The 24,803-nt window shown below is 41.9% G+C and overlaps 2 protein-coding genes across 5 annotated transcripts; one reads left to right on the top strand and one right to left on the bottom strand.

Annotated features, from left to right (window-relative positions):
• Positions 1-2,645, top strand: fads2 (fatty acid desaturase 2). Its single transcript, XM_062389713.1, is given in 8 exon segments — positions 1-50; positions 52-176; positions 218-254; positions 365-443; positions 814-936; positions 1,060-1,139; positions 2,050-2,170; positions 2,634-2,645. Coding segments are annotated over 8 exon segments (627 nt in total).
• eps8l2 (EPS8 signaling adaptor L2) lies at positions 2,446-23,796 on the bottom strand. 4 transcript variants are annotated; one of them, XM_062389416.1, is made up of 21 exons: positions 23,619-23,796; positions 19,716-19,766; positions 19,197-19,243; positions 14,151-14,215; positions 12,854-13,015; positions 12,394-12,543; positions 11,430-11,509; positions 11,119-11,228; positions 10,931-11,001; positions 10,704-10,830; positions 9,419-9,507; positions 9,242-9,316; positions 7,818-7,966; positions 7,559-7,727; positions 7,434-7,468; positions 7,241-7,358; positions 6,936-7,055; positions 6,287-6,362; positions 6,018-6,183; positions 5,046-5,178; positions 2,446-3,630 (listed from the first exon to the last, which is right to left on the bottom strand). In XM_062389416.1, the coding sequence occupies exons 2-21, from the start codon at positions 19,748-19,750 to the stop codon at positions 3,553-3,555; spliced, it is 2,055 nt and encodes a 684-aa protein (XP_062245400.1). In that variant the 5' UTR covers positions 19,751-19,766; positions 23,619-23,796; the 3' UTR covers positions 2,446-3,552. The 4 variants fall into 4 exon arrangements, with proteins under 4 accessions (XP_062245400.1, XP_062245401.1, XP_062245399.1 ...); XM_062389417.1 differs by lacking the exons at positions 19,716-19,766; positions 23,619-23,796 and adding an exon at positions 19,379-19,474; XM_062389415.1 differs by lacking the exons at positions 19,716-19,766; positions 23,619-23,796 and having other exon boundaries at positions 6,287-6,359; positions 19,197-19,459.
• Between the last annotated feature and the right edge of the window lie 1,007 nt (positions 23,797-24,803).

Genomic DNA, 24,803 nt, shown 5'->3' with positions numbered 1-24,803 from the left:
ATGGGCGGTGGAGGCCAGCTGAACGAGCCAGGAGAGCCATGGAGGGCTGGAGGTGCAGAGCCACAGCAGCAAGAGCGACCTGCTGCTGGTCATTGATCGGAAAGTTTACAACACCACACTGTGGGCCGAAAGACATCCAGCAGGGTGTCCTGTCATCAGCCACTATGGATATGCTGGTTAATTTCATTCATGTAACATGGATCATCGGGTGTTTCAGGCCTTTTGACATCAGACACCCTCGGCCGGGCGACCCAGTTGGGGATGAGGAGCATCTGTGGTGTGTTCACATGTGGAAAGAATTAAGTTATCATAATTCCATGTTAATGATTTTATATAAACCATATTAACATGCTGGTCCCGTGAGGGATCTGGTTCGGTGCAATTCGTACTATCTACGTTACTTCTGCTGTGACATTCCCCTGTACGGCCTGTTTGGCTCAGTGGTTCCTCAGCTCTGTCAGGTAATGGATCTGGAGGGATACTAACCTGAAACTTCTGGGAACCACTTTCTTTTATGTTTTTAACATGATTAGTGAAAGAGGAAATTCATCGATTTGAACTTTTGTCCCCAGTGCTTACACATTGTGGTTTCGAATAGCCTTGAGTTACCAGAATGCCGGTGTTTCCTTATAAATATCCATTACAATAAAACATTAGTTTCCCACAAAATGGAAACAATAGTCCCAACACCTTCCTTATACTGACTTCTATCTTTACACAGAACTACACGCTATTTGATCATATATATATTTATGAGTTGATACACACAGTTTTACATAATGTCTTGATCACATGCTGTAACAGATCATTCAGTGACTGGAATGTTGTAAATGTCTCAGGTTACTGGAGAGTCACTGGTTCGTGTGGCTGACTCAGATGAGTCATCTGCCAATGGACATTGACCACCAGAGGCACCAGGACTTGTTACCACAACACGTACCTGGTTTATTTATGACTCCTCTAACTGCTGTGAATTCCACAGTCGCCTGCAGGTGCTGCTCATGTACTGTTTCATCTCATCTGCACTCTCCGTCTGCTCTTCTTCTTCTTCTTCTTCAGCTCCAAGCCACCTGCAATACTGGGCAGTCTGTCTTCAACGATCGGTCCACAGGACACCTCAGCTTTCAGATGGAGCGTCAGTGAATAAAAATCGCCGAGTCGCAGAAGTGATGGCTTTATTTAAAACACAGATCTTCTAAAGCACAATGTCAGCTTTACCTTACTCACTCAAATTAGATTTGAAGCCATTCTGCAGTTACACTTAAGCATTAAGGGTGTATTAAACATCCCTGAAAGCTTCTGCTGCTTTCAGGATAGTTCACCCAAAAAATGATAATTCCCTCATTATCTACTCACCACAACTAATGCAGAAAATGTGCATGAAATCACTTGATTACTTTCCACAGAGTGAACATTGGACAGCGTAGCTTCAATGAAGAGTTGGAACAAGCTGATGCAGGACATACCTACTACAGAAGATGATGGTTTAACAAGCTTAAAGTCCCTGAAAATATGTTTTCAGTTTCGAGGTATTTTTCATCCTCAAATATTCATGAGAGTGGAGCAGTCAAACTTTTGGGAGAAAAATAATCTCTATGAGGGTATGATCCATTCATTCATTATCTGTACAGCTTATCCTTAAACAGTCAGGGAGAGGCTGGAGCCAATCCCAGCGGACACTGGGAAAGAGACAGGTTACAACCTGGAAAAACACATTCACAAACTAAAGTCTTGCCCAATCAATCTGTATTTGTTTGGACTGTGGAAGGAAGACAGGGAGAACCAATGCCCAGCTGAACTGGGACTCAAACCAATAAAGTTGTTGCTGCTAATCAGATTTATTAAAAATAGTATCTTTATCTAGCTTGTTTGGAAAATCACATTCCTGGGCCTTTGACCAAATATGAACTAATTGTAGAAATTGAATTGAGTCGGATTGATCTCAAGAAAAGAGATCGTTTTCTGTATTGGGGATCAGTGTATGTTCATTCCAGGGGGACCTGTTAATGTCGAAAATGTAAAATTTGGATTTTCACTTTTTGTGAAAAGCCTTCTGAAGTTCACATATACTGCATTTGTACTCCTCCGTGCCCTCTGTGTGAACTATGGGATTCCTTACCATGTGCAAACTCTGTGTCAAGGCTTCGAGATTGTCCTCAGACATGTCCAAGTAATTATAGTGACACACACGTAGTTTAATGCCAGGTTAACCACTATGAGGTTGGAACTGTCGTCAGTCTGACAAAGCTCCAAAAGGAGAGATACATAACAATATGTGTAAATCTGACCAATTGTTCTACAAAATAAATATTCCTTGAAGGCTCTTAGATTTACACTGGAACATGGAAGAGTGATGAGCGCCCGCTAAAGACGTGGATTTTTATTAACTACAGATTATGTTCTCGTATATTTTCAGGTCACTGACAAACTCAGGAGACCTCTGGCTCGATTCTGTGCAGGATTTATTTTAGGGTTCATTCTTTACAGATCATCTCACAGTGACAGTATCATGCTGTTGTAAATACAATAATGAAAGCTGATTGTGAGTTATGTAAACAGTTTTCTTTTTTTCATTGATCTATAATGTGATACTGTTGACAATTCTTAAGCTGCAACTCTTTTCTTATCCACAGATACAACAATAAAGAAACTGTGTTTATCATGTGTCCAAAAAAATACAAATTACGCACAATAAAGATTTGATATGAAATATTTACCAGGTTTTATTTTAATTATGTTCTTTTTATACACTGTGTCCCCGAAATATTTACAACCCCATTGAATCTTCATTTAATATATAGCTGAGCAACATGGTCTCTTGCATATGCTCTTTAGTTTTTCTGTGTCAGTGTAGTTTACGCTGCAAAAAGAAACGTTAGTGTGACAGCAGTCCATTATTACTGGCAATGACTTCATGCAAGATTATTGTACAGAGTATCTCTGGTAAAAGGACGTCTGAATTTTGATTATAAGCAGCAAGACTATTTACATTAATACCGACTGCTGGTTGTCAGTTCCCAAAAACATTGAGGACTGTATTCCTGCTATCTGCACGGACAACTTTTTATTTTGTATAGCTGTAAACAGTGATATGGAAATAATCGGCTATATATCAGAAGATGTGTCACATAGTCTGGCACAGATTTAGAAACACAATCACTAAGATCTACTTATTTACCACATCATTTAGTAAACAGCTGCAATATTGACACTGAGCATAAACGTCCACATACACTGCTCAAAGAAATATGTATGTAACATGCACACACATACACACACGCACCCACACGCCGAACTGTACACGGTTTCTTTCATACACAAGCATCTCTTTAACGCGAAACTCTGACAAGATGATCAAAGCAAAAAGCGACAAAATTATAAAAGAAAACACTGGAGTACATACATGTTTGCATGATACAAAATAAATATAATTTTTCTTTTTACAACACTGCTGTCTGTCACGATTACCAGCAGATTGATTAAAGAAGCTGCTGCAGTGAGGAAGCTTTGAGGGAGAGGAAGCGTCTGGGTGGGCCCAGCTGGTCGATAGGTTCAGTCTTTGCTGCCGGAGTCGATCCTCTCCTGCCGCCGCTTCATGATCTCCTGCAGCTCTGAGTCTCCGCTGCTCTTCTGTAAAGGAAATGCAAGAAGTTATACAGAGTACATCTGTTTATTCAAATTTCATATGCAAAAATGCAGAGGGCGGATTCTCCTGTTAAGTGTTGAATACAAAGAAATAAAATAATCAATCCCAGCGCCTGTTAATAACAACAATATTTGAGCACACATTTGCTTTATTATGGCAACAGACAAGTTAATGAGTGCCACTTGTACCATTTAAGTAGAATAAAAAGATTTAAGATTCTTTGGATTAAAAGATATTGATCATAAAACAACAGGTATCTCAATAATTTCACTTTGATAAATAGCTTTATGTCAAAACCTTAAGGTTCAGTGCGTAAGATTTAGGTTGATTTTAGATTTAAAAATGTTTTTATTTAACATTCATAAATATATTTTCATTCATGTTCAATCCCCTGAAACTAAGAATCTTTTTTCTTTTATCTTAGAATGAGCATTTTATATTTTCATAGAAGTGGTTCCTTTGTCAGAGAGTCCGCTATTTGGTTGCACCACCGTGTTTCTACAGTAGTCCAGAATGGATAAACCAAAACACTGGCTCTAGAGAGGACCATATGAATTTTTTTATTAACCTAAATACCATAGATTCTCCTCAATGCATGGAAGGGTTGAGTGAGGCCTTCATCACATTAGATGGTATTAAATTTGACACACTGATCCTTTCTTCATGAAAGTCTTCGAAGCATGTGTACAAACAATAATTGACCTGGTCGGTTGTATATCCCTTTATGGTTAAGCTCAATGTAGTTCAGAGGAGGATACGCAATGTTTATACACAGTATTTGGTCAGTTAACATAGGTAACACAAGTGAGATAGTCTCACTGGATAATGGATGAACACTGAGGACAAGTTCAAAAACAACATAAATATGTAAGTACACTGTTGTTGCTCCTAAAGCCAACATTAGGATAAAACCAGGTGTAAACAAAAAACTGTTTTTCTAAACCAATCTGCTTTGCCATGTATTGTGTGAATTGATACAACAATGTGTTTACACTCAGTAATGTTGATGTCGTATTTACTCCTCATTTTGAGGAAAATTATAATTTAAATTTGAAGTAATCTGCAAATTATGGTAATAAAAGTAATACAAAAAGTAATTCCTATTATCACAGTAATGAATTACAGCTAACAAAATCAACCAAAGAGTTAAACTGCATGCTTCATAAATAATTGTGCCTCATTAGGTGTATCCACCCACTTTATGAACTACACCTGCATTAATCATAGAGTGACTCGCTTGGAGACAGCTCCCACCAACGGTTCTATTGCTGAGTATTCCCTTTTCTTAACATGCCCAGATAGAGGCTGCAAGTTGTGGCATGTGGCTTTGAATGAATCATATCTGGTGAAGGCCTTCAACTCTTTCACAGGCTTGTGAGAAGACACACGTGTGACTGACCTCCTGCTGTGATCTATCCACAGTCACTTGATTGTAGACACGACTGCCTTCGTCGCCACACACCGTCTTCAGTTCAGTTTTGTTGAGGGAGAACAGTTGGGCTCCAGTCAGTATCCCCAAGCATGCAACCGTCCTGCACACGAGACAGTCAGACAATATGTTTACATTCTCTCATCACAATTTTACAGTCGTGAGTGCACAATTTGAATTTCATAGCAGGCAGAGCACAGGTACTGTCTGTAGCATTAAGAGTCCACGTTAGATGACACGCTGATACTCTAAATAATTAACTTTACCTTATATTTCTTTATTATACTTATAATATCATATATAGTGTTATTTTTTTACAGGTAAAATTTGATTTGAGGCTGACCCTGTGACAGTAAAGTTCATGAATCCTACCTAAGAGTATCCATGAGGGCTCAGGCTCACATACAAAGACAAATCTATCATGCTGATGTTTAACAGTTATAATGTTTACCATGTTCACCACTTCAGTTTGACGTGTTGGCTTGATGAATTTAGTCAATTAGCACTAAACCCAAAGTACAGTCAAGGCTTACGAAAGCTAAATCTTCCTAAGAGGAATATGGGCAACTGATAACACACACATTGCAGTCAGACTCATTAATGGGGGCACTCCACAAAAAGTTAGTTAGTTAAAGTTAATTAAAAGAGTCCTGATGACTGTGGTGCTCAGAAATCTGTTCAACATAAATCTCTGTACAAAAATGAACAACCACAACTGGGGGATATATTATTGACAGAACGTAAACAAGGGTGAAAATGCTGCAAATAAAATTTTCTTTATAACTTAAAGAGCAAATTAGCATGCAGTGTTTTTGCTGCCCTGTTTACTGCATTGATGAGTGTAAGTGCTGGAGGTCAGCTGCAGCAAAAACAAGACGCTAGGTTACTCTCAAAGGTGTGTGTATTGATTTGCTGGATCGATGAGTGTCACAGGTGACTTACGATGATGAGAATCCCTTCGCGTTGAGCCATGCGGTCACCTGCTCTGGGCTCGAGTTAAATGTAAGCGGCAGGCAGCTGGAGGATTGTCGCTCCACGCGGATCTTCCTGACGGGCTGCGTTTTGTTTTCAGTGATCTTCTTCAACAACTCGTTGTTGACTTTATCCACTGCGGCACAGAATGACAGCCGACGTCAGAGCAAGAGCAATAACAAATACTAAAATATCTAGTTGCTAAATCTGACTTTGTTTGCTTTGTTGTGTTCACTCACTTTTTTCTTTGGGTATACCGTTGGTGAAAACGTCTCCATGGGCCACAGCACCTTGAGGTGACTTACTGTAATCCTGCTGCAAAAACACACACACACACAGACACACGCACACACACGCACATACACGCGCAGACACAAATAAAGTTCATGAGAAACCTCAGCTGGAATGATTCCAAAGACAGGTGTGTCTTTTCATCTTAGGTCTGGCTGATACATTTTTGGCAAGGTATGTGTGTGAAAGTATTACACACCCGGAAGAGTAGGTGCATGCAGTGCTTGCTGCAGGGCATTAGTGAGCCTGCACACAGGGTCAATGGTGTTGGTGCTGTTTGCATCACTCGTTATCTCGTGCAATTGAACGTAACGTTTTTACAGTCCACACAGACAGTCAGACTTCAGATGCAGCTGTTTGCGCGAACCAGTTTTATCACTCACGTGAGATTTTTAATTTCACTCTTTAGTCTTTGTACAGGTCACTTGCAATCTGTTTGTGTGTGTGTACCAACACTAATCTACACTCCTGCAGTGGTATGCTGGGCGCCTGCACCACCGAGTGAGTAAGCAGGTACCCCTCCATATGAAGTTTTACGGGTGTTAATCAATGAAATGTGAATACAGCACAGACAAATAAGAGACACAGCAGGCCTACCTGGCTGTAGCCGCCTTCTGGCTCCTCTACCTTCACAACATCCAGGATGTTAAACGGGACGTAGCCGGCCTGACCGCTGCGATTCCGTAGTTTCCACCACTGTCTGTCATCCTCTATCACCTGTGGGAAACATTTTGTCTTGTGACCTGGATACGGCGGAAATTGCTTCATTGCTTTTCAGGGACTGCGCATGATTCCACATTGTTGTGACAAAGCTATCATGTTGAACTGTCTCTGGTTGGCATCATCCCTGCCTTACGCTTGACTCACACATTGAGGTCAGGGAAATAATAAACAGTTTTTACCTCGAGGATTTCGTCCTGCAGCACTGACAGCTCGTTGGCATTCCGTGCGACAAAGTGGTAGAGAATTTTGGCGTATTTGCGGGTGTGGGTCTTTGCAGGTGTGGGTCCGTTGTAGGACCTGTTCAAACTAATATTAGTACAGTTTCACGTGTTTGTGTGTCATTTGAAAGACACTTCAGACGACAGTACTCACCCTTCTGATGAGCCAGAGGAATGAGTACCATAATACTGAAAAAAACAACAACAGATTGTTACATTTTCAAGGTGAGTATTTGTAATGATGATTTACAGCCAGTGACTATCAGATTAATGTCTTACGTCCTCTGTTGAGTGTTTCCTGTAGTCAGGGCTGGTGGGCGGCCCCATTGGGCCTGAGGGTCCCTCTGTTTCCCAAGGGGCGGTCTTGAAGATATCTGCCGGTGGCTCCCACCCATTACGAAACTTTGGGTAATACACAGGGCCACACTGATCCCTGGGCCACTCTGACCTGTAGGAGCAGAAGGAGTAAAAGTTTTGTGAAAATGTGACCTTTAAGCTACGGTACACATCTGTAGAGACAACAGTGAAGCACATGGACCTGGGTTTGGTCCATCCTTCCCCCAGCAGCTCAAAGATGGTCATCTCTTTGGGGATGAGGTGTCCTCGCAGGAAGTCGACAGTTTCTTTAGAAAGGTGAGGAGAGATAATTGAGCGTACCAGTTCAGGACTCCCGAAGCTCTGCAGCACCTGTGGCCCAATTCACAAAGAGCACGTTAAAAAAAAAAAACAGACAGAGAGATTGTCCATACAGAAACATGGAGGAGTTTTTTGAGAGATTTTACACAAAGGTGCTTCAGTTTTAGTATTGTCCCTTGGATATAGTAACAGGCTATAAAGTGATTTTTTTTCAACAGTCGAGAATACACACACAGGCACTCTCCATCTATATACCCAGCTCTAGTATTCACTCAAAACCATCTCTATATTTAAAAAAAATCTATATAAACAGTGATAAACAACAGCTATTCTACAATTTAACACCAACATTGTGGATGAAATAATGACAGTATAATACTTCACAAATCTTGAACTGATAATCTTGTTGAAGTAAAAACAGACTGAGATTGAAGACAGGTTGTGGCGGAAGCTGCTTTGTGTTGAGACTGATTATTGAGGACAGCTAATCGCCATGGGGCCAAACTCTCAAGGACGTTGGAAGTAGGGATGCTGAAGAGGCTGCGGTACCTCTTACTGGCAAGGAGTGTTATTTCATTTAATGTTTTTGAGTACAATTTCTTTGGTAGCATCTATAATAGATCTTATTTTTAGTTATAACTGCACAACTGTCCACAGCTGAACATGGTCCTATGCTGCTTCAACTTATATTGCTGTTTGTTGTGTGTTGCAGACTAAGGTGTTATAAAACAGGTGTAGATGTGGTTGGCCATTCAAATTTATACCAAAATCTGGAATACGGCTTTTCTGTACTGCATTTAATAGGATGTCATGATATGAACTTTCCCTCAGTAGCCCCATCTCTGACTGACTTCCTGTCTCTACATACTCTTTGTAAATGACTGCTCCAGTGTTATCTCAACCTTAGCAAGCGAATCTAGAGTGACCAGAGATCATGGCTCAGAGCTTAATCCCTGCTCTGTGTTTTTAACTGGCAGTATCGAAGGTGTGGCTGCACACTGTGGCTTGGGATACCAAAGTTATGCAAGCAGGGCTGCACCTGTGTTGGAGCTGAAAGCCATGTCGCTCCAGTCTGGTGGGTATGTATAAGTGAATGTGGTGCAATTATAAAGGGGATGGAATGTCTGTTAGCTAGAACACAAACACAAAACTGGTTCTCATTCTGTGCATTTATATGTGCTCAGTGTGTTATTATCAGACAGGCCTGTGTCAACACTAGGGGATTTTTACTGTTGACATTCAGGATGATGGGATCTCCTGTAAGACGGCCTGCATTTAATTTCATCTGTTGGACATTGAACATAAAACAATTTGTTTAGCTCTTACCAGCTCCAGAGGGCCAAAGAGGAAGTGAACCAGCTCGGACGCACTCGGATTCTGTATGTGTTTCTTCACTTTGGCCTGCAGGGGGCGTAGTGACAGAGACACATGTGAGAAGGCGATGGGGAGAGGAGCAGCTGATGATGTGGAGGATAAGGGAGATTAGGAGCTGTGATATCTCACCACAAGGTTCAAGGCCAGCTTCAGTTTCTGCAGGCTATCGATGAACTCAGCTTCAGTGGGGGGCTTGGCACGCAGGGTCAGCATCCCCTCTGCAAACAACCACACCAACAATGACCACACACAGACTCCTGAGTTACTGCCACTGCCGCTCACGAAATATTAAAGACAGCACACAGGTTTTACTTTCTGGCCAAGGTTCACAACCCTAAATGTTATTGTTTCATCTATACTATGGCTTACCAATAATGTCTCCATGGAAACAAAGGTTATGAACACAATCGTGGTTAATTGTTACACAGGTTTAGAGATGAATTGTTCACCTTGACCTGAAGGGAAAAGCCAGAGAAAGAATGTTCTACACTAGGGTTTCTCAACCTGTGACGCAGAAGGTCCCAAAGTTATCATGACTTCAAAAACCAGTGAGCAATGGCATGTTAATTGGACTATGACATACTTTTGAATTATATTGTCAGGAATTGGGAAGTTCCACTTCCTATATTCTGTACTTAGACGCCATTGGTCATCTCATAGCTACCAGTTTTATTGTTAAATTAGAGATACATTTTTCAAAAGCATGTCAACAATAAATACATCAAATCTTTTGACTAACAATTGAGTGAATCCCACTGAAACCAAAGTTGAGGAACTGATTCTCTAGATAGAGAATACATCATTGTCAGAACATCTGTCAGTGTCGTCAGGGCTGATGCTTTTACATTGTTATTACCGAAGTGTGTGTGGAAAAGTCACGCTTACTGCACATGTGTGTTTCCCCCCTGACCAATGAACACATACACACAGTAAAGTTGCATGTTTTTATACCAATATGTGTCACCGGATGGAGAATGGGGTGTGGTACAGTATGAGCACAGCGCTGGGTCGTAAAACATTACTCAGCAACACTGATATAATTATTTTACAAGCCAATAATTAGGGGACACGAATTTCCGTTCATCAATCATTTCCTATCTAGATAAAATGTTTTTAGCCTCATTAGTAAGTTGTCTGCATGCCGTGCCAGCCCCATGCAACATTAGGCTCAACTTTCTCTTCATTATTTAATGTTTTTAAGGCAAAAAACATGTAAATAATGTAATTCATACAGAAGCACACTCATGCTAATACATGAAAATCACAAAACCAGCATCTACTTTTACAACACATACATTGGATTGGATGTCCCGGGACACAGGACACAAAGAGACACACACACATGGCGACGTGAGCAATATGAAAATATTGTCACAGCATTCGTGCCACCACATCAGAAGAAAGGGAGACAGACCTGCTGGTCCTTTCTTCTTATTCTTCTTACTCTTGTTGCGGTGGTTGAGCTGCGAAAAGGCCTCTGCAGCCTTTTGCAACCGTGCCACAAAGTTTTCTATGTCGTCTAGGGCACAGTTGAGGATTTCCTGTTCAGGGAGACAAACCCTTTGTTTAAGCATCAATAATACAGCAATGTGTGACGATGACAGGTTGTGTGATGTTATGACTGGTGAGAAAAACACGCACCACTTCCTTTAAAGTGCGCTTGGCCAGTTTTTCATGTGACTCTGTGTTAATTTGTCCTGTGGCTCCTCTGTCTACATCCAAACACAAAACAACATATGAATGCCACCACTGAAATTACATGATTTTCTCTGCAGTGCTATACAAAAAGTACATATTTGTGAGCGCATATGCAGCATGGTTACACTCACCCTGTGTGCTTGGGGCAGCCACTCGTCCCGCAGGCGGAGGAGAGGGGCCTCTTGTTGGTGAGCTGGGAAGAATGGTTTCTCTGTGATGCTTCATTTTCTCCTGATTGACCCTGGATGATAAGGAGGATGTACAGAAACCATCAGCACTTTTAGGTTATTGTCACCTACTTCAATGTATGCATGTTTGTGTGTGTGTGTGTATGTGTGTGTGTGTGTGTGTGTGTGTGTGTGTGTGTGTGTGTGTGTGTGTTTGTGTGTGTGTTTGTGTATATTTGTGTGTGTTTGTGTGGCTGCAGCAGTAATGTTCTCACTTCAGAGTCTGAAGCCTCATCTTCTTCCCGTGCTTGTTGTCCCCGATGGCACTGTCTATGTCTGCATGAACCATCTCAGCCTGGAGATAGCGAGGAGGAACACAGGTTAGCAAACTTAACATGTGCACATTGACAACGTTAGAGAAAGCAGTAGGAGAGAAAGGGGTGTATCACAACTATGTGTCTTGAATCAAGGATATCGACATTGAGCATTCCTTCTGAGGATCAGTTCTGTGATCGTCTATTCCACAGAGTCCAGGGCAATTGAATCAAGGTTTTGCTGTTGTGGTTCCTTTTTTTATAGACATGCAATCTAAATGCTTTAGTTGTGATGTTTATTTTAAGGCCTCAGAATAAACAATGGTAGAATTGCACACAATTAAACGCAATTAAATACGAGGACACCAAACTAATACAACAATAATAAGTACAACAATAATAAGTATAATAACAAAATTATATTGTGTTATGTGGTTGATCTAGAAAAGCCAACAGGCGGAGGGATGAAATGTATCAGTTTTTCCGAAAAACAGAATTCAGCTCCCCATCTAGAAGAATAAGAAACTTGATGATGAATAAGAAAATCTCCTTTTACAAAGATAAAGGCAATGTCATATGTAATAATTCAAAGGTTTTTATATTCAGATCCTCTCATGATCAATGCTTTCTTGTAAACTAGTGGTGATTCTGAATTGTAAAGACATGTAGAAAGCTATTTATTATCATACCCTTTCAAAAGAGGATCTTTTGACACAAAAATCTCTGATCCAAGCTCAAAAAAAAAAAGTGTAAAAGGATACACACATACACACAGCCTCTGAAAGGCCTGAAATCTGACCTAGTGCTCCAACAACAGCACCTTGGGTACGTGAATAGCAAAAATAAACAAAGCGGAGCGATCATGCGTGCACAAAGTAAAGGAAGCAAATTGAGCTAAGCCTGTAACGCTCAGACTGAGACGCACCTCCACTTCGTCACAGTGGAAGAAGTGGATGTCGGGTTTGTGCTGCTCCTTGTCCTGACACACGAGCAGCAGCACGGAGGGGTAACGTGTCTGATTCAGCACCGCCTGACACATTTGGATGGTGTGGAGAGGAAAGTTCTCCAACTCAACCTGCAGGAGAACAATGGGGGAAAAGAGGAGAGGAAGTTGATGCAGGAAAGGAGCAATATAGGCCTCACTTGTAGAATAATAAATATGTAGAAACTTTGAAAAAAATCCAGTTTGAAGTTGAAGCAGTTGTTAGAGACTTAAAAAAAAGAATTGTCACAATTGTACCGAATGATGAACTGTTCTATTATTTAGCTCTTAAAACAAACGTACAGTTCCCATCATTCGTTAGACACATCTTCCATTAGACGCTACCTCCCTCCCTAATTGAATAGAAGTATGCATGATGTGTGGAAAGGTGTGGAGCTGTTACCTGTGTGACACAGTCGAGCAGGCACACCGCCTTGTCAGTGACCTGGAGGAGCATCTCCTGCGTCCAGATTTTGCGCTTGGAGTCCAGAAGGACCAGTTTCTTAACGGCGTCGTCCACAGTGACAATGGACTCTCTCTTGTCCATGATGAAAGTGGTGAGATGCTGTGTAGAAAACAATGTGTTGGTAAATGATTGGTCAGTATGAAGCTAGCTTAGCTTAGCCTTCAAACTGAAAACAGGGGAAAACAGCAAGATGGCATCAAACCACCGACATAAAAGAGCCGTGAAAAAGTCTAAATCCTAAGTGAAGAAGACTATCTGCCATTTTTCCCAAATAATAGCAAATAAAAAGTGTAAAGAGCGGATTTGGTTTTCATTTGACAGAGCTCAACAGAACAGCTGATTTACTCTGTTTACAGTCTCACTGCTGGGTTAGGGCTAGGGTCACTGTGGCAAAAAAAGCAAATTAGCATAATCCTAAAAAGATCAAACTTTTCTCTTAACTAATAAGGAAGATCTTTATCTGATAACAAAACAGCAGCATTACTATGTAGGCCTATATGACAACAGGTATATACATGGCTGTACATATATGTCGGTGTATGACAGTTGCAGAAAAACGAGGCGATAAATGGTGACAGAAAACACATGTACATGTTGAAGGACTGACACTTCCTGTGTGTGTGAGAGAAGTTGAATGATGTTGATTCATGTTTAGCAAATGTCACCTCAAAGGTCAAGTTAACACGTCTCACCCTGGAACACGGCCACGGACATCACTCTGCCAATTGCTTTTATCTGTGATTATCTGCCCGTGTGTGATAAGAGGCATTTATAGAAAGACCAAATCCTTGCAGGACATAGTTCAACACCATCCCTGACCCGAGGCACGCCCCTGTTTCAATGGTCCTGAAGACTTACTGCATTTAAACTAAGTGCTTTGCCTATATCTTGTTTTACTTGAAGCTCACCGACCTGTTTCAAATTATAAATGCATTTAATTCGCAGACGTCATGCAAGATTTTTTTTTTGCAACAAAATGACATTAACGCACTGCATAAATTAACCCTAACCACTATGTACTGAAGATAATACAAAAATATGATGCACTTTTTAAAACAACAATTTCAAATTTAACTTTTTTCACTTTAATCAATTTTAACCTAATGAGAAGTGTATTAAAGTGACTCTCACACAGATCTTTCTACCTCCCAGCCTAACTTATAATATAGTTAATATTAAATAAAAATGAATAGAAGACCTTTAAACTTTGAGACAGAAACGGAAAGGATCTTACCTCCACATGATACTGCGACGTCTCATGCATAATAAAATTGGAGTTGGAGTATTTCTTCCTCTGCTCTGTTGATAAGAAACAAAGACATGTGAAAAACGTGAGAAAGCGAGAAGCCACCGAGTCCGGTCTGAGTTTTTACTGTAAATCATTCTACAGCAGCAGCAGCAGCGGTTAAACTGACCGAAAGACCACATGTTGAACGTTTCAGCACGGTGAGCAGATACAATGAAATACTAATGTGCACGTTTAAAACACCAGCAGAGCAATAAGGAAGGAGGTAGGTGGCTTTATTTTTTATGGGGTTACTGGCACTGCCTCTAATGCAACTGGCTTCTACAACTCCATTTGGACAAATCACCATCCCTGCTGGTAACTAAGTACTAACCAAACATTTGAATGTATGACAACAACTCAGTCTGTTTCTTTTTATGTGTTATGAAATAAAAATCAATGACACTTTAACGTTAAAGTGTCATTAACGTTAAAGCTCACTTCTTAATTGAAAGATTTGCTGCAGCAGTATTATTTATCTAATTCCACTTCAACAAACCTTTGCACATGACAGTAAAGTAGACTTACTGAGCTCATTTGATTTAGACACACAATGATGTATATTACAGTATATCTTATAACAGTAAAATATAAACAAAACAGGGTTGTCCCTCTGCAGGAAAGAAAGGAAACATTTGTTGGCAAACTTTATGCCCAGTGAAATGTAAACTCTCCGACTTCAACTGTTAATTATTAATTTTCATATCAAAGAGTCTACGTGACTTTATTGACAGCACACCTCATTATATCACCGTGAAGCCAGGCTGGGATTAAAGCTCGATCCATCCAGGGCATTTGCAAAGATTTATTGTGGGGTCACAATCTATGTCACTTCCTCATCATGTGGATTGATACGTGTCCCCTGTTACGTTTTAGTAGATAAAAAATGCTGTGAAATCAGCTTGAAACACAAAAACACAGTGATAGGTGAAACCTGTGCAGTGGCGCGGTAGGTAGGTTGACAGCAAACATTAGTTTCACATTGAGAGATATTCCAATCAGTCTCAGAGAGTTTGAACAAAGATAATAACAGAAGTCCACAGCTGCTTTGTATGAGGGTTTACTCACACGCAGAAAAAAATCCTAAAATATCCATGCTGACATAATCACCCTAACCCTATGTTATCATTTTGTTTTGTAACAGCTACTGGCATCAACCAGGATCACGATCCTTCTCTACTAAACTAAAAGCTAAAAGGTAATGTCATTAGTTTTGTAGGGTACTTGTTTACAAATACAGTTTAGTGGACAACTTCATATAGAAAGTCAGAGGATCACCGAAGACTAATTTTCGGTGGACCTTGAAAATACAAAAAGACACGGTGCAGTAGCTGTTGAGACAACAAAGTCTGGACCGAGAGAGGAGCCACTTGACTGACAGACCAGCTGCCACTCCCAAAGCCACATAACTAGCGTGGCTAAAAACAAGTAATGTGACTTCACCACACCGAGCTACAAATAGACAACAGTGTCAGGGGCAAATCTAAAATATTTTTCTAAATGAGGGGCTATATTGGGGCCACAATTTACACAGAGGGGCCAATTAATACGACCATCATCCATGCACAGGTTCTGATTCAGTCGGGTGCACATTTAAGTAATTTCCAGGTTACTGTTTACTTCCAGCAAAAACACATAATTGAATATAATTAGAAAATTGTTCCTTGATCAAGCACATTGTGTTTTTCAAATAAAACTAAATGATAGGCTCTTTATCGTAAGTATTGTTAGTAAGTGACAATGTTTTTAAGGAGCTACCCAGGGCCGCTGCCCCCTTGGCCCCATCCCTGCATCCGCCAATGACCAGTCTTTTAAAGAGGACGACTGAAAAAAACAAACATCTGCTATTGTTTTTCAAGCCTGTGCTAGATATCAAAAGTCTGACGTTCAACATGCAGGGAGCCATTTTAAGTCTGAATTCTTAACATGCACATGTGTATCAGGAGACTAACAGCTCCATTGTGCGCTACATTAGGCGATCTGTTGGCCGGGGCCAGCGTGCTCACTGACCTATTTAGCAAGTGAATAGTCTGCAGGTAACAATTACGGTTAAATGAGTGCATGTTCCAGTAAACTCCAGCAGATCTCATATCAGGTCTCTTTCTGTCCCATGCCCAACAGAGTCAACACTTTGATGCCTCAGATCTGCTTTGGCCTATATACAGACACTGAGACACATTTAAGTTGTTTGCATAACCCTTTACAAAAGGAGTGAGTCACAGCTCTATTATTTCCAGTATTTGACAACCTCTCATCGATGATACACTGTGATGGGCTTTGGCTGATGCATATTCTGCAGCATTGAAAAAGAAAAATCCTGACGTGATCTCTTTAAATGCATTCGACCCCCGACACGCGAGCATTTGTCTTCCCTGTTCCTGCAGTGTCCTCTCTGCTGATCCTTTCCTACCTGGGTCCCCGCAGGTGAGACACAAGCGTCAGGTGTCGTTCTGACAGTCGAGCTCGCCCCATGTCTTATTGATGACTGACATTTATGCCAATCAATTCACATCTCTTTGACGGCGTGCAATAAGAGCCACTTAGCAGGCAGATGGGCAGATCATCGTGTGCTCTCCGGAGTCAGTGACCAGTGATAAACACGGCGCCTGTCAGCTTATCAAAACCAACACATGGTCCGAGATCAGTCACTGCAGCCTGCTTAACAAGTGATCTTTAAATACAATGAACACTGACTCTACCAAAACCGAAAGACCGTAAGGTTCTTTGATGCAATGCAACTTTTACTGTTTTTAAAATCCTGTATTGCACAATTAAAAGACAGAATGAGTCAGACCACAGATGACTCAAACTAGTACACAATAATCGTATTGGCACAAGATCAAGATCATATTTTTCCAAGTAACGCTTCATATTCAGAAGCTGTATCTAAAAATATTTGGCCACAGGTCACCAGACAATAAATCACATCACAAACCTCAACAACCGATTCACCTCTTAAAACCGTGCTCCACAATTGGGTACAGGTTCATCAAGAGCCATAAGAAGATATGCTATCAACTAAAAACCACAAATAACACTGCTTTAACAAAGTCCAAATCAGAGAGTGACACTGTCAGACACTGCTCCCTGAAAGAAGCTACATTTACAGTTTTTAAAACCATTTCAAATCATTTCAGAGACACGTTTACCTGAAAGAGTCACGCTCCTCAACCACACACCGTCTAAGAAAGACAAAAAGCCCTTTAATGCTGGGAGGATGAGACTGGTGGCCCATCGCTCTGCTCAGGCTCTAATGCAGCTGATAACAGATCAGGTTGGAGAACTCACTGGGAGGTATTTGCATCACTTGTTAGCTGCACTGCTCTAATGTGAATGACAGAGTTTTGCATATAGGAAATTGAGCTGCGGTTGTTACTCTACACGTTTTGATTGTCCTCTTGGTCATTATCTGTATAACATATACCAATTATATTATGTATGTAGGCCATTCATTCTGTCATATGTGTGTATATATATACATATATATATTTATTTTTTTTTTCATTCTGTCTCTGTGGTTCACAAGGACAGACATGCTGGTGTCATCCTGCAGTGAGAAGGTACTGGCGACCATCTGCCACACAAGATTTAACGAGCCAATGGAACAGCACCGTCTCATCGCACAGGGAGAAGATTATTTCACCGAGATCACAGGACTGGGTGACATCCCGGGGATATTTGGATGACTAACAGCACAGAAGTCCTCAGGCAACATAGTGCACAGTCAGATGCAGGTTGGGAACATATTGCTCCTCTACAATAACAGCATCTGTCATTTGAGGTTGTTCTAAATTCTGGGCGTGAAAACAGGTTGTCCTGCCTCCGCGCAGCCTTCTATCTGCTTTCTTACTGGGCCACACAATGTTCCTCTATGTTGTGTGGAAGGAGGCGCTGGTGGGAGCCAGTGAGCTCATGTCTGAGGCAGCGAGGGCAGCAGCAGAAGTGAGAGAGGGGCCGAGTCCGCCTCTTTCCACTTTTCAATGTGTCTTTTATTCACCTGCGAGACATGGGCATCCCCACCCTGTTCCAGCCACATATTGAAAACAGGCACACCCTGGAAATGGGACATAGCACGATCCAGTCTCGGAACCACGCCCCGATACAAGTATGCAACAGCTATAATATAAAATGTCCAATCATTGCATGACTATTAATACGTTTCAACCGATCAGTGGTGCAGCCTGACAGTATACATGTCAGTGGAGCACTACTGTACCACAAGCGAGTCCTACATTTCAGAATGTCCAACTCAGACGGCTCACACATGCGTCGGCTCGCTGGGGAATTTGACGACAAAGTGCAGACACTCAAAAAGCCTGATACATGGATATAGTTAAAGAACTCATGTTCCCTTTAGGAGCCCCCCCATGTCCCTCAATATCGAACAGAGGTGTCAGCAGGCTGAGCACGATCGGGCCCTGAGCCGGACCTTGGCCCCCTCTTATCTGTGTGTGCGTTATGCAGAGGATTGCGAGGCCGTGGGGCTGCAGCAACACTCTGAAGGGTGGGAGCTCTGCGTTTCCTGACAAAGTTGTTTTGAAATGAGCAGAAAATTGAGAAGGTATTGAAGGCTTAGAAGGGCATGATATACTGTGCTCCATTTGAGATGTGTAGATGCTGAAGAACCTTTTTAAAGTGGGTCAGTGACACATTATTTCTAAGCAGAAAGTTTATTATTTAACAAACAGAAGAGTGTATGTTGGATCGACTCAAAATAAAATACAGTGCCCCTTGTTCATCATTATAAAAGAACATGTCACATATTTAAACAGTGTTTTCACAAAAACTGCATGAACTAGATACTTTAAGCTGCAAATTTCCCTAAAGCTATTCCATGACAATCTCCTTCATTATTTACTCTAACAGTCTGCAGTGACTCATGCTACAGAAATAAAGGCATGTTAAGGCACATTCTGGAAAAACTGTCAAACTGTAAAATACTCGCCCTGACAAAAACAAACCAACTCCTCCACACACTCCCATGCAGTCACTCACCGTAGAGGGCCTTGGCGCTGATTTTGCTGTCCGACCTGGCCACTCCACTGCAATAACAAGAAGAGGAGACGGGGTTACGCTGTGCACCTTTCATTCTCTCTCCCCCTGCACCTCTGGATGCCAGTGTCCCAAACCCTCTGAATGTCCCACCCTGTCCCACACTGTCCCACACAGAGACTCACAGACTGGCGAGCGCTGGATGAGATTAGCCTAAAATACTGAGCGTATGGACGAGTCAGGGGCCAAGGAAAGAGAGAGGGAGCGAGGGAGAGGGGCAGAGTGGAGAAGGGAAAGAGGGAGGAGGGGAGGCATGGAGGGAGGATGGAGCCAGGAACCCAGGCAAAGCAAACAACTCTCAACAGAGGCGCTCTGTGCCCAAGGTCCCTGACCAACACCTCCTTCCACATGCTGGATTAGTGATTCGCCTGCGACTGTGGGACAGTAAATTTGCAGAATCTGATTAGCTAACTCACAGAAAGGTAAATATGCAAGGGGAAAGCAGGAATGTGCCACACTCACTTGGCTGGCCTCGACTGTGCTCCCGGGACACTCATGATTTAAGGCATCCACCTGAGGAAGAAGGAACAAAATTAAGTAGGTGACCTTCTGAAAGCGTGCAACATCTAGTAGCTTCAATCTTTTTTCTCTCATTGCGATTGTGCAAGCTCTAAAACACAGACCATGCATGTATAAAGTACAGACACCTTATCAAAGTTGTATATATATTCTACAAAGTTGTGGTGTAGTCCATTAAACAGCCTGTTGCTGCTCAGTGCAGAGCCAGGTGTTGGGCCTGCACTAGCCCGGAGTCGAGGGACTGGTCAGGGACAATAGAGGACAGCAGGCTGATATGCACTGTGTAATTAGATCCCCTCTGTTGATGACTATATCTGAATAGCTGCAATTATTTAATCTGGTTGTGTTTTTAAATGCAAGCTGTTTGACATCCATTTGATAATCAGCGGGGCCGTCAAAAGGAGACGACTGTAAACTTTGAATCTGAGAGGTTATGTGGAAGCAGGAAATGAGGGAACAAAAGTCTCCCACACCTTCTGCTCTGATCCTGGAGACTGGTCTGGCAAAGCATGCACTGGCGAGGTTGTGTAATATATAATCACACCTTGAGCACAGGCCTACAGTATCAGTACGTACTCTTGCTGGACCTTAGATCTTACACAAGAGAGTGAGCTCTGCTATCAAATCATTTAGCTGTTTGATTACATAAACGGAACTAAAACAAAAGGCGAGGCAACTTTATAAAGTTCCCTCAGTTAATTGCTAAACTGAATTGTCTCTGACACTGGATACAATAATTACCTTTTACACGTGACTTTAGACTCCGAGGAGCCATGTATCGCTTTAAGAAACCGGTTCAGTTTGTATTATTAATCGGTGGCGAGAGGTTAGGATCCTGTGTCTCCAGTAAGCATTTTAAGTGTTCATCAAGACCAGGCCCATCTGTAAGATACCGACCCTGTGAAACTTAACTGCACTGGGAGGGATTCCTTCTATATACACAGCTATAACACGTCCCATTTCATCAGGCCATGCCTTATCCTACAATCTGAAATGTTAAACTTTTTGCATAACACACGCATACACACAGACACACACCCACACACAGACTCAGATGCACGGAGTAAATACAGTGACAGTTGTAGGTTGCAGGTGCGGCCACTCAAGCTTATCTGGCAGCAGATAATAAACATAATCTTCGCTCGACCCATAATCCCCCTGTGTACTTCTGAAACAAAGAGAGAGGCCGAAGCGGGGCCGAAGTTATGGTGTGATAAAAGTTTGATTTTATCCGAATACAGCCACATGCGGTCCCATGATGCCCCCTGATCCAAGAGTGCTGCAGCTAAACTGAACAATAACAACTACAGTCGGATTTACTTTAGTGAGTCGAGTCAGCAGAAAAAGATAAGACTTCCTCTTTGTGCCCTTATCGCTCTGGTCATCTCCTCTCCGTGCTATTGTTCCAGCCTGTGGACCGTCGCCAGGTTTTCACGATGGAGGTGAAGGCAGATCAGGACAGACCGGGTGTCCATGTGTTGTCAACCTCATGGCAGGAGGCCTTCTGCACGCCTCTCCTCCACTCGACCCACAGTGCTTATTGTTCGATAATGACAACCCCTCATTAAGATAATAAAACAATACTAATGCCCCAAAACATAAGTAGTGTATGCAGAATGCTTGGCTTGTTTTCAAAGCAACTGATAATATCTCCCTGTTCTGATTTTCATGTTTTAATAGAAGTAGGTTACGCAAGTGTTGTCTTATTCAAGCTGCTTCTGTGACTCTTTGGTATCAGTCATGTGGTCCCTGTTGTTGCTTTGGTCATATCTTCACAGACACACATGCGCACGCACACACACAAAAAAACTCCCAAAATGATTTCCTGGAAAGTTTCACTCTGAACACTGACCTACATCTCTCTATCACAACAGCCCTTGTGATTAACTTTGATATCAGATTTATAACTAGAATGACATATACATGAACACTCAGCAGATAAGGCCCAACAGTCCCTTTAACACGCATCAGTCTGAAAGTGATACAAATCCCCCCCTTGAGCCAGATCCACACTCAGATTTAATGGGTTCTTCTCTGGCCCATATCGTATCTGTCCACTGAGTTTTGTAGTAATCTAAACAGTGGTTTTTGCAGTATCTTGCAAACAAACACATAGTTGTACCTCCTTGGTCGACTTAATTATGTCGCCTTCAACTTTTTGTAAAGGATTCTTCCCTTTTCGTAAATGTGCCGTTCTGCGTGACAAGTTAAGATTTATTTAGCACAATATCGCATTAAAGTGTCTCAGCACACAAAAGACAATAACACCACCATTGTTGAGCTGCCATAAGAGGAACAGTGCAGCTTCAGGTCTGTGAAAGAACCCAACACAATTCCTCGGTAACGCAGCAGCACCACGACACGTTGTCAACGCACACATGAAAGCATAGCAACAGTTCGGACCGAATAAATATCTATGGTAACGTGTCTGCCCCACAGGACACACCCCGTAACACACCTGCAGCTTCAACAAAGGATTCACAAAAAAAAACGTGAGATACGCAGACAACATAAATCTGAACTGACAGAACCATCAATGCTGAAATAATCTTCTGTATATGCTCATCAGCAGCCTCCGGTGGGGGTATTTCTTTCCATACATTCATTCTTACACACTCTAAAACTCAATCATACTAAAAGTAGAGATATGTATTTACTCTGATGAGAGCTACGTGCACTTTGTCCCGTGCACCACAATTATTGGGCGATAACAGTTATCAGACTTGATGTTATTGGAGACATTCAGTCGTCTGCGTGAGTCATGGTGATGTTGTCGTGATAGCTGGCGACAGTGGTGGATTGTGGGTCCTCAGGTACAGTGGTGACACTGCACACTTCCCCGAATCAGGACAGAGAGACCCACGCGGCACAAGACAAATCAGCTCAGATTTCACAGACATGATCCCTGTTTGTCCACAATGACGCCAACGATCTCACGTGAAAAGACTCAACTCGGCGAAAGGACGGTTTAGTAGGTTGAAACCAAATGGACAGCCCTAACTTTTTTTAGCTATATCAGATGTAGCTATATGCCAGCAACATTAATGTTACTTTATATCCAACACCATTCTGGAGTTGTCTATTGACCTAAATGTGTTTTGCAAACTCTACATACAGACATGCAACATAAGAGCCGGCACAGACTAGAAGTGGAACACATGGACTTTGGTTGAAAGCTTCTTATCATTACACATTACCGCTTTGTATGGTAACCCAAGTGCCAAGAGCCAAAACAAGCTCGCTAGGATTATTAAAGCTGCAGCGAAGGTTATCGGCAAGTCACATAACAACTCTGCGATATGTCTGAGGGAGCTGAACCAAGGAAAGCCTCAAACCCAATGAGTTTGAGCTGCTCCCTCTGGTCATCGGTACAGAGTCACACGGGCCAGCCCAAAACTTATATAAGTCTTTTTATTCCTTGTGCCAAACAGACACTGAACAGGGAATAACTGCACTGTACTGTTCTGTAAGATGTAGTCCCAGGTATTACTTCTTTCTTTATGTGACCGTGCAACTTCCTGCCACCTGTCCATCGCCCTTCTGTATGTTGCACTATTGTATCGCATATTTTGTGTGTTGTTAATGTTCCCATACATAGCACACACTCACTTTTTCTACTTTAGTGAGGGCACTCATTGGCATAATGCATTCCCAAGGCCCTTATCCTAACCATCACAACTAAGTGTCTGACCCTCCCTCTAACAGCAAGTCCTTCCCAAACTGTCCTCACTCAATAGGGACAAGACACACACACACACATGACCTGACATGAATGAATCATTAAGCAGCTAAGGAAAATGGAGAGTTGAAAGTTGAACAGACAGAAGGAAAGGAAGAGGAGCTCACAGTAGGGTCGTCCGGATGAGATGCTCAGTGTGACAGACGTGGGGGAGACAGCAGCCTCAGTCTGCCATCACACACTGCAGCTGGTCCACTGATAAATTCCCCTGGAGATAATCGATATGGGATGTCGGCTGGTTTAGTCCACTGTACGGGACACGGTTAGTCGTCCAACACAGAGACACAGAGCAGACGTGTTTCGCTGGTTGTCAGAGACAGTCACTGAGGAGGAGGAGGAGACGGGGGAGGAGGAGGCGTCTCTGGAGCAGGTGAGTGATAGGTGAGTCTGCAGGTAACAGCAGGTAACTCTACCTGAGAGGGGAGGAGCTTCACAGACACTTCCCTGAGGGTGGGCTGGTCTGTGCACTAGGTGACCTGCACTCTACACAAGCAGTCTGATTTTGAAAAAAATAAAAACTTTCAATCAAGTCTGTGCATGACAAAAAAATTTTCTTTAGGATTGATTTAAGATTTGAAAATATAAGGGGCTGTACATCTTTTTGGCAATGACCACTCGATTTAAAGGTTCTACTGAAAGCTATGTTGATAAGCTAAAACATGATAGTAGGAGTAGCAGGGTTTTTCATTTTGGTCGGAAAAGTGGAGAAAATTCTGAAAAATATGAAAAACTTTACATTTATTTATTTCGCTATACATTCTTTGAGCTTCAAATTATCTATCTATCCATCTGTCTTTCGTTTCGTTTTACAGTATGCTGTAAAACAATTGCAGAAATTACTTTTAATGGCTTTATTAACTCTGTAAACTTTCTGACCTGACATGCCCCACAGGTGACATACTTACAGCAATAAAACAGTTGATTTAGAAATTATGTTTATGATTTACGAACAAGATAGACCCAATTACATCTTACTTCACTTTGTGCAGAGATGTGCCTTGTCTAAACTAGCTGGACTCAACAGGTTGTATGAATAGAGGAGCAGCAGCATGGAACACTGCCCAGGTTTCAGTGTCAGGCCGCTGAGTGTGTCCACTCTTTGTCCAGCTGATGTGTGCAGTACATCCAAAAATAAAATCAACTACACAAAGCAATCACACACCTTTGTGTATACAATGTTGGATTATCAACAGCTAGAACAATTGTCATTCCTCAAAAATGAAAAGTGTACTATTATAAAGGGAACTAATATTTGCACACACACACCATGGTTGATCCACAGTGAGTGCTTG

This window comes from Platichthys flesus, chromosome 6 (genome assembly GCF_949316205.1).
Source record: "Platichthys flesus chromosome 6, fPlaFle2.1, whole genome shotgun sequence".
Lineage (NCBI taxonomy): Eukaryota > Metazoa > Chordata > Actinopteri > Pleuronectiformes > Pleuronectidae > Platichthys > Platichthys flesus.
The sequence above is the reverse complement of the archived record's forward strand: the minus strand, read 5'-3'. Positions and strand labels throughout refer to the sequence as shown.

Excerpts from the sequence above, each read along its gene's own strand:
- eps8l2 (XM_062389414.1), bottom strand. The coding sequence starts at position 19,290 with ATGAAAGGTGCACAGCGTAACCCCGTCTCCTCTTCTTGTTATTGCAGT. Across the intron at positions 11,510-12,393 it reads TCCACTGTGACGAAGTGGAG|GCTGAGATGGTTCATGCAGA; the intron begins GTGCGTCTCAGT and ends CGCTATCTCCAG. Across the intron at positions 9,317-9,418 it reads AGCTGGCCTTGAACCTTGTG|GCCAAAGTGAAGAAACACAT; the intron begins GTGAGATATCAC and ends CGCCCCCTGCAG.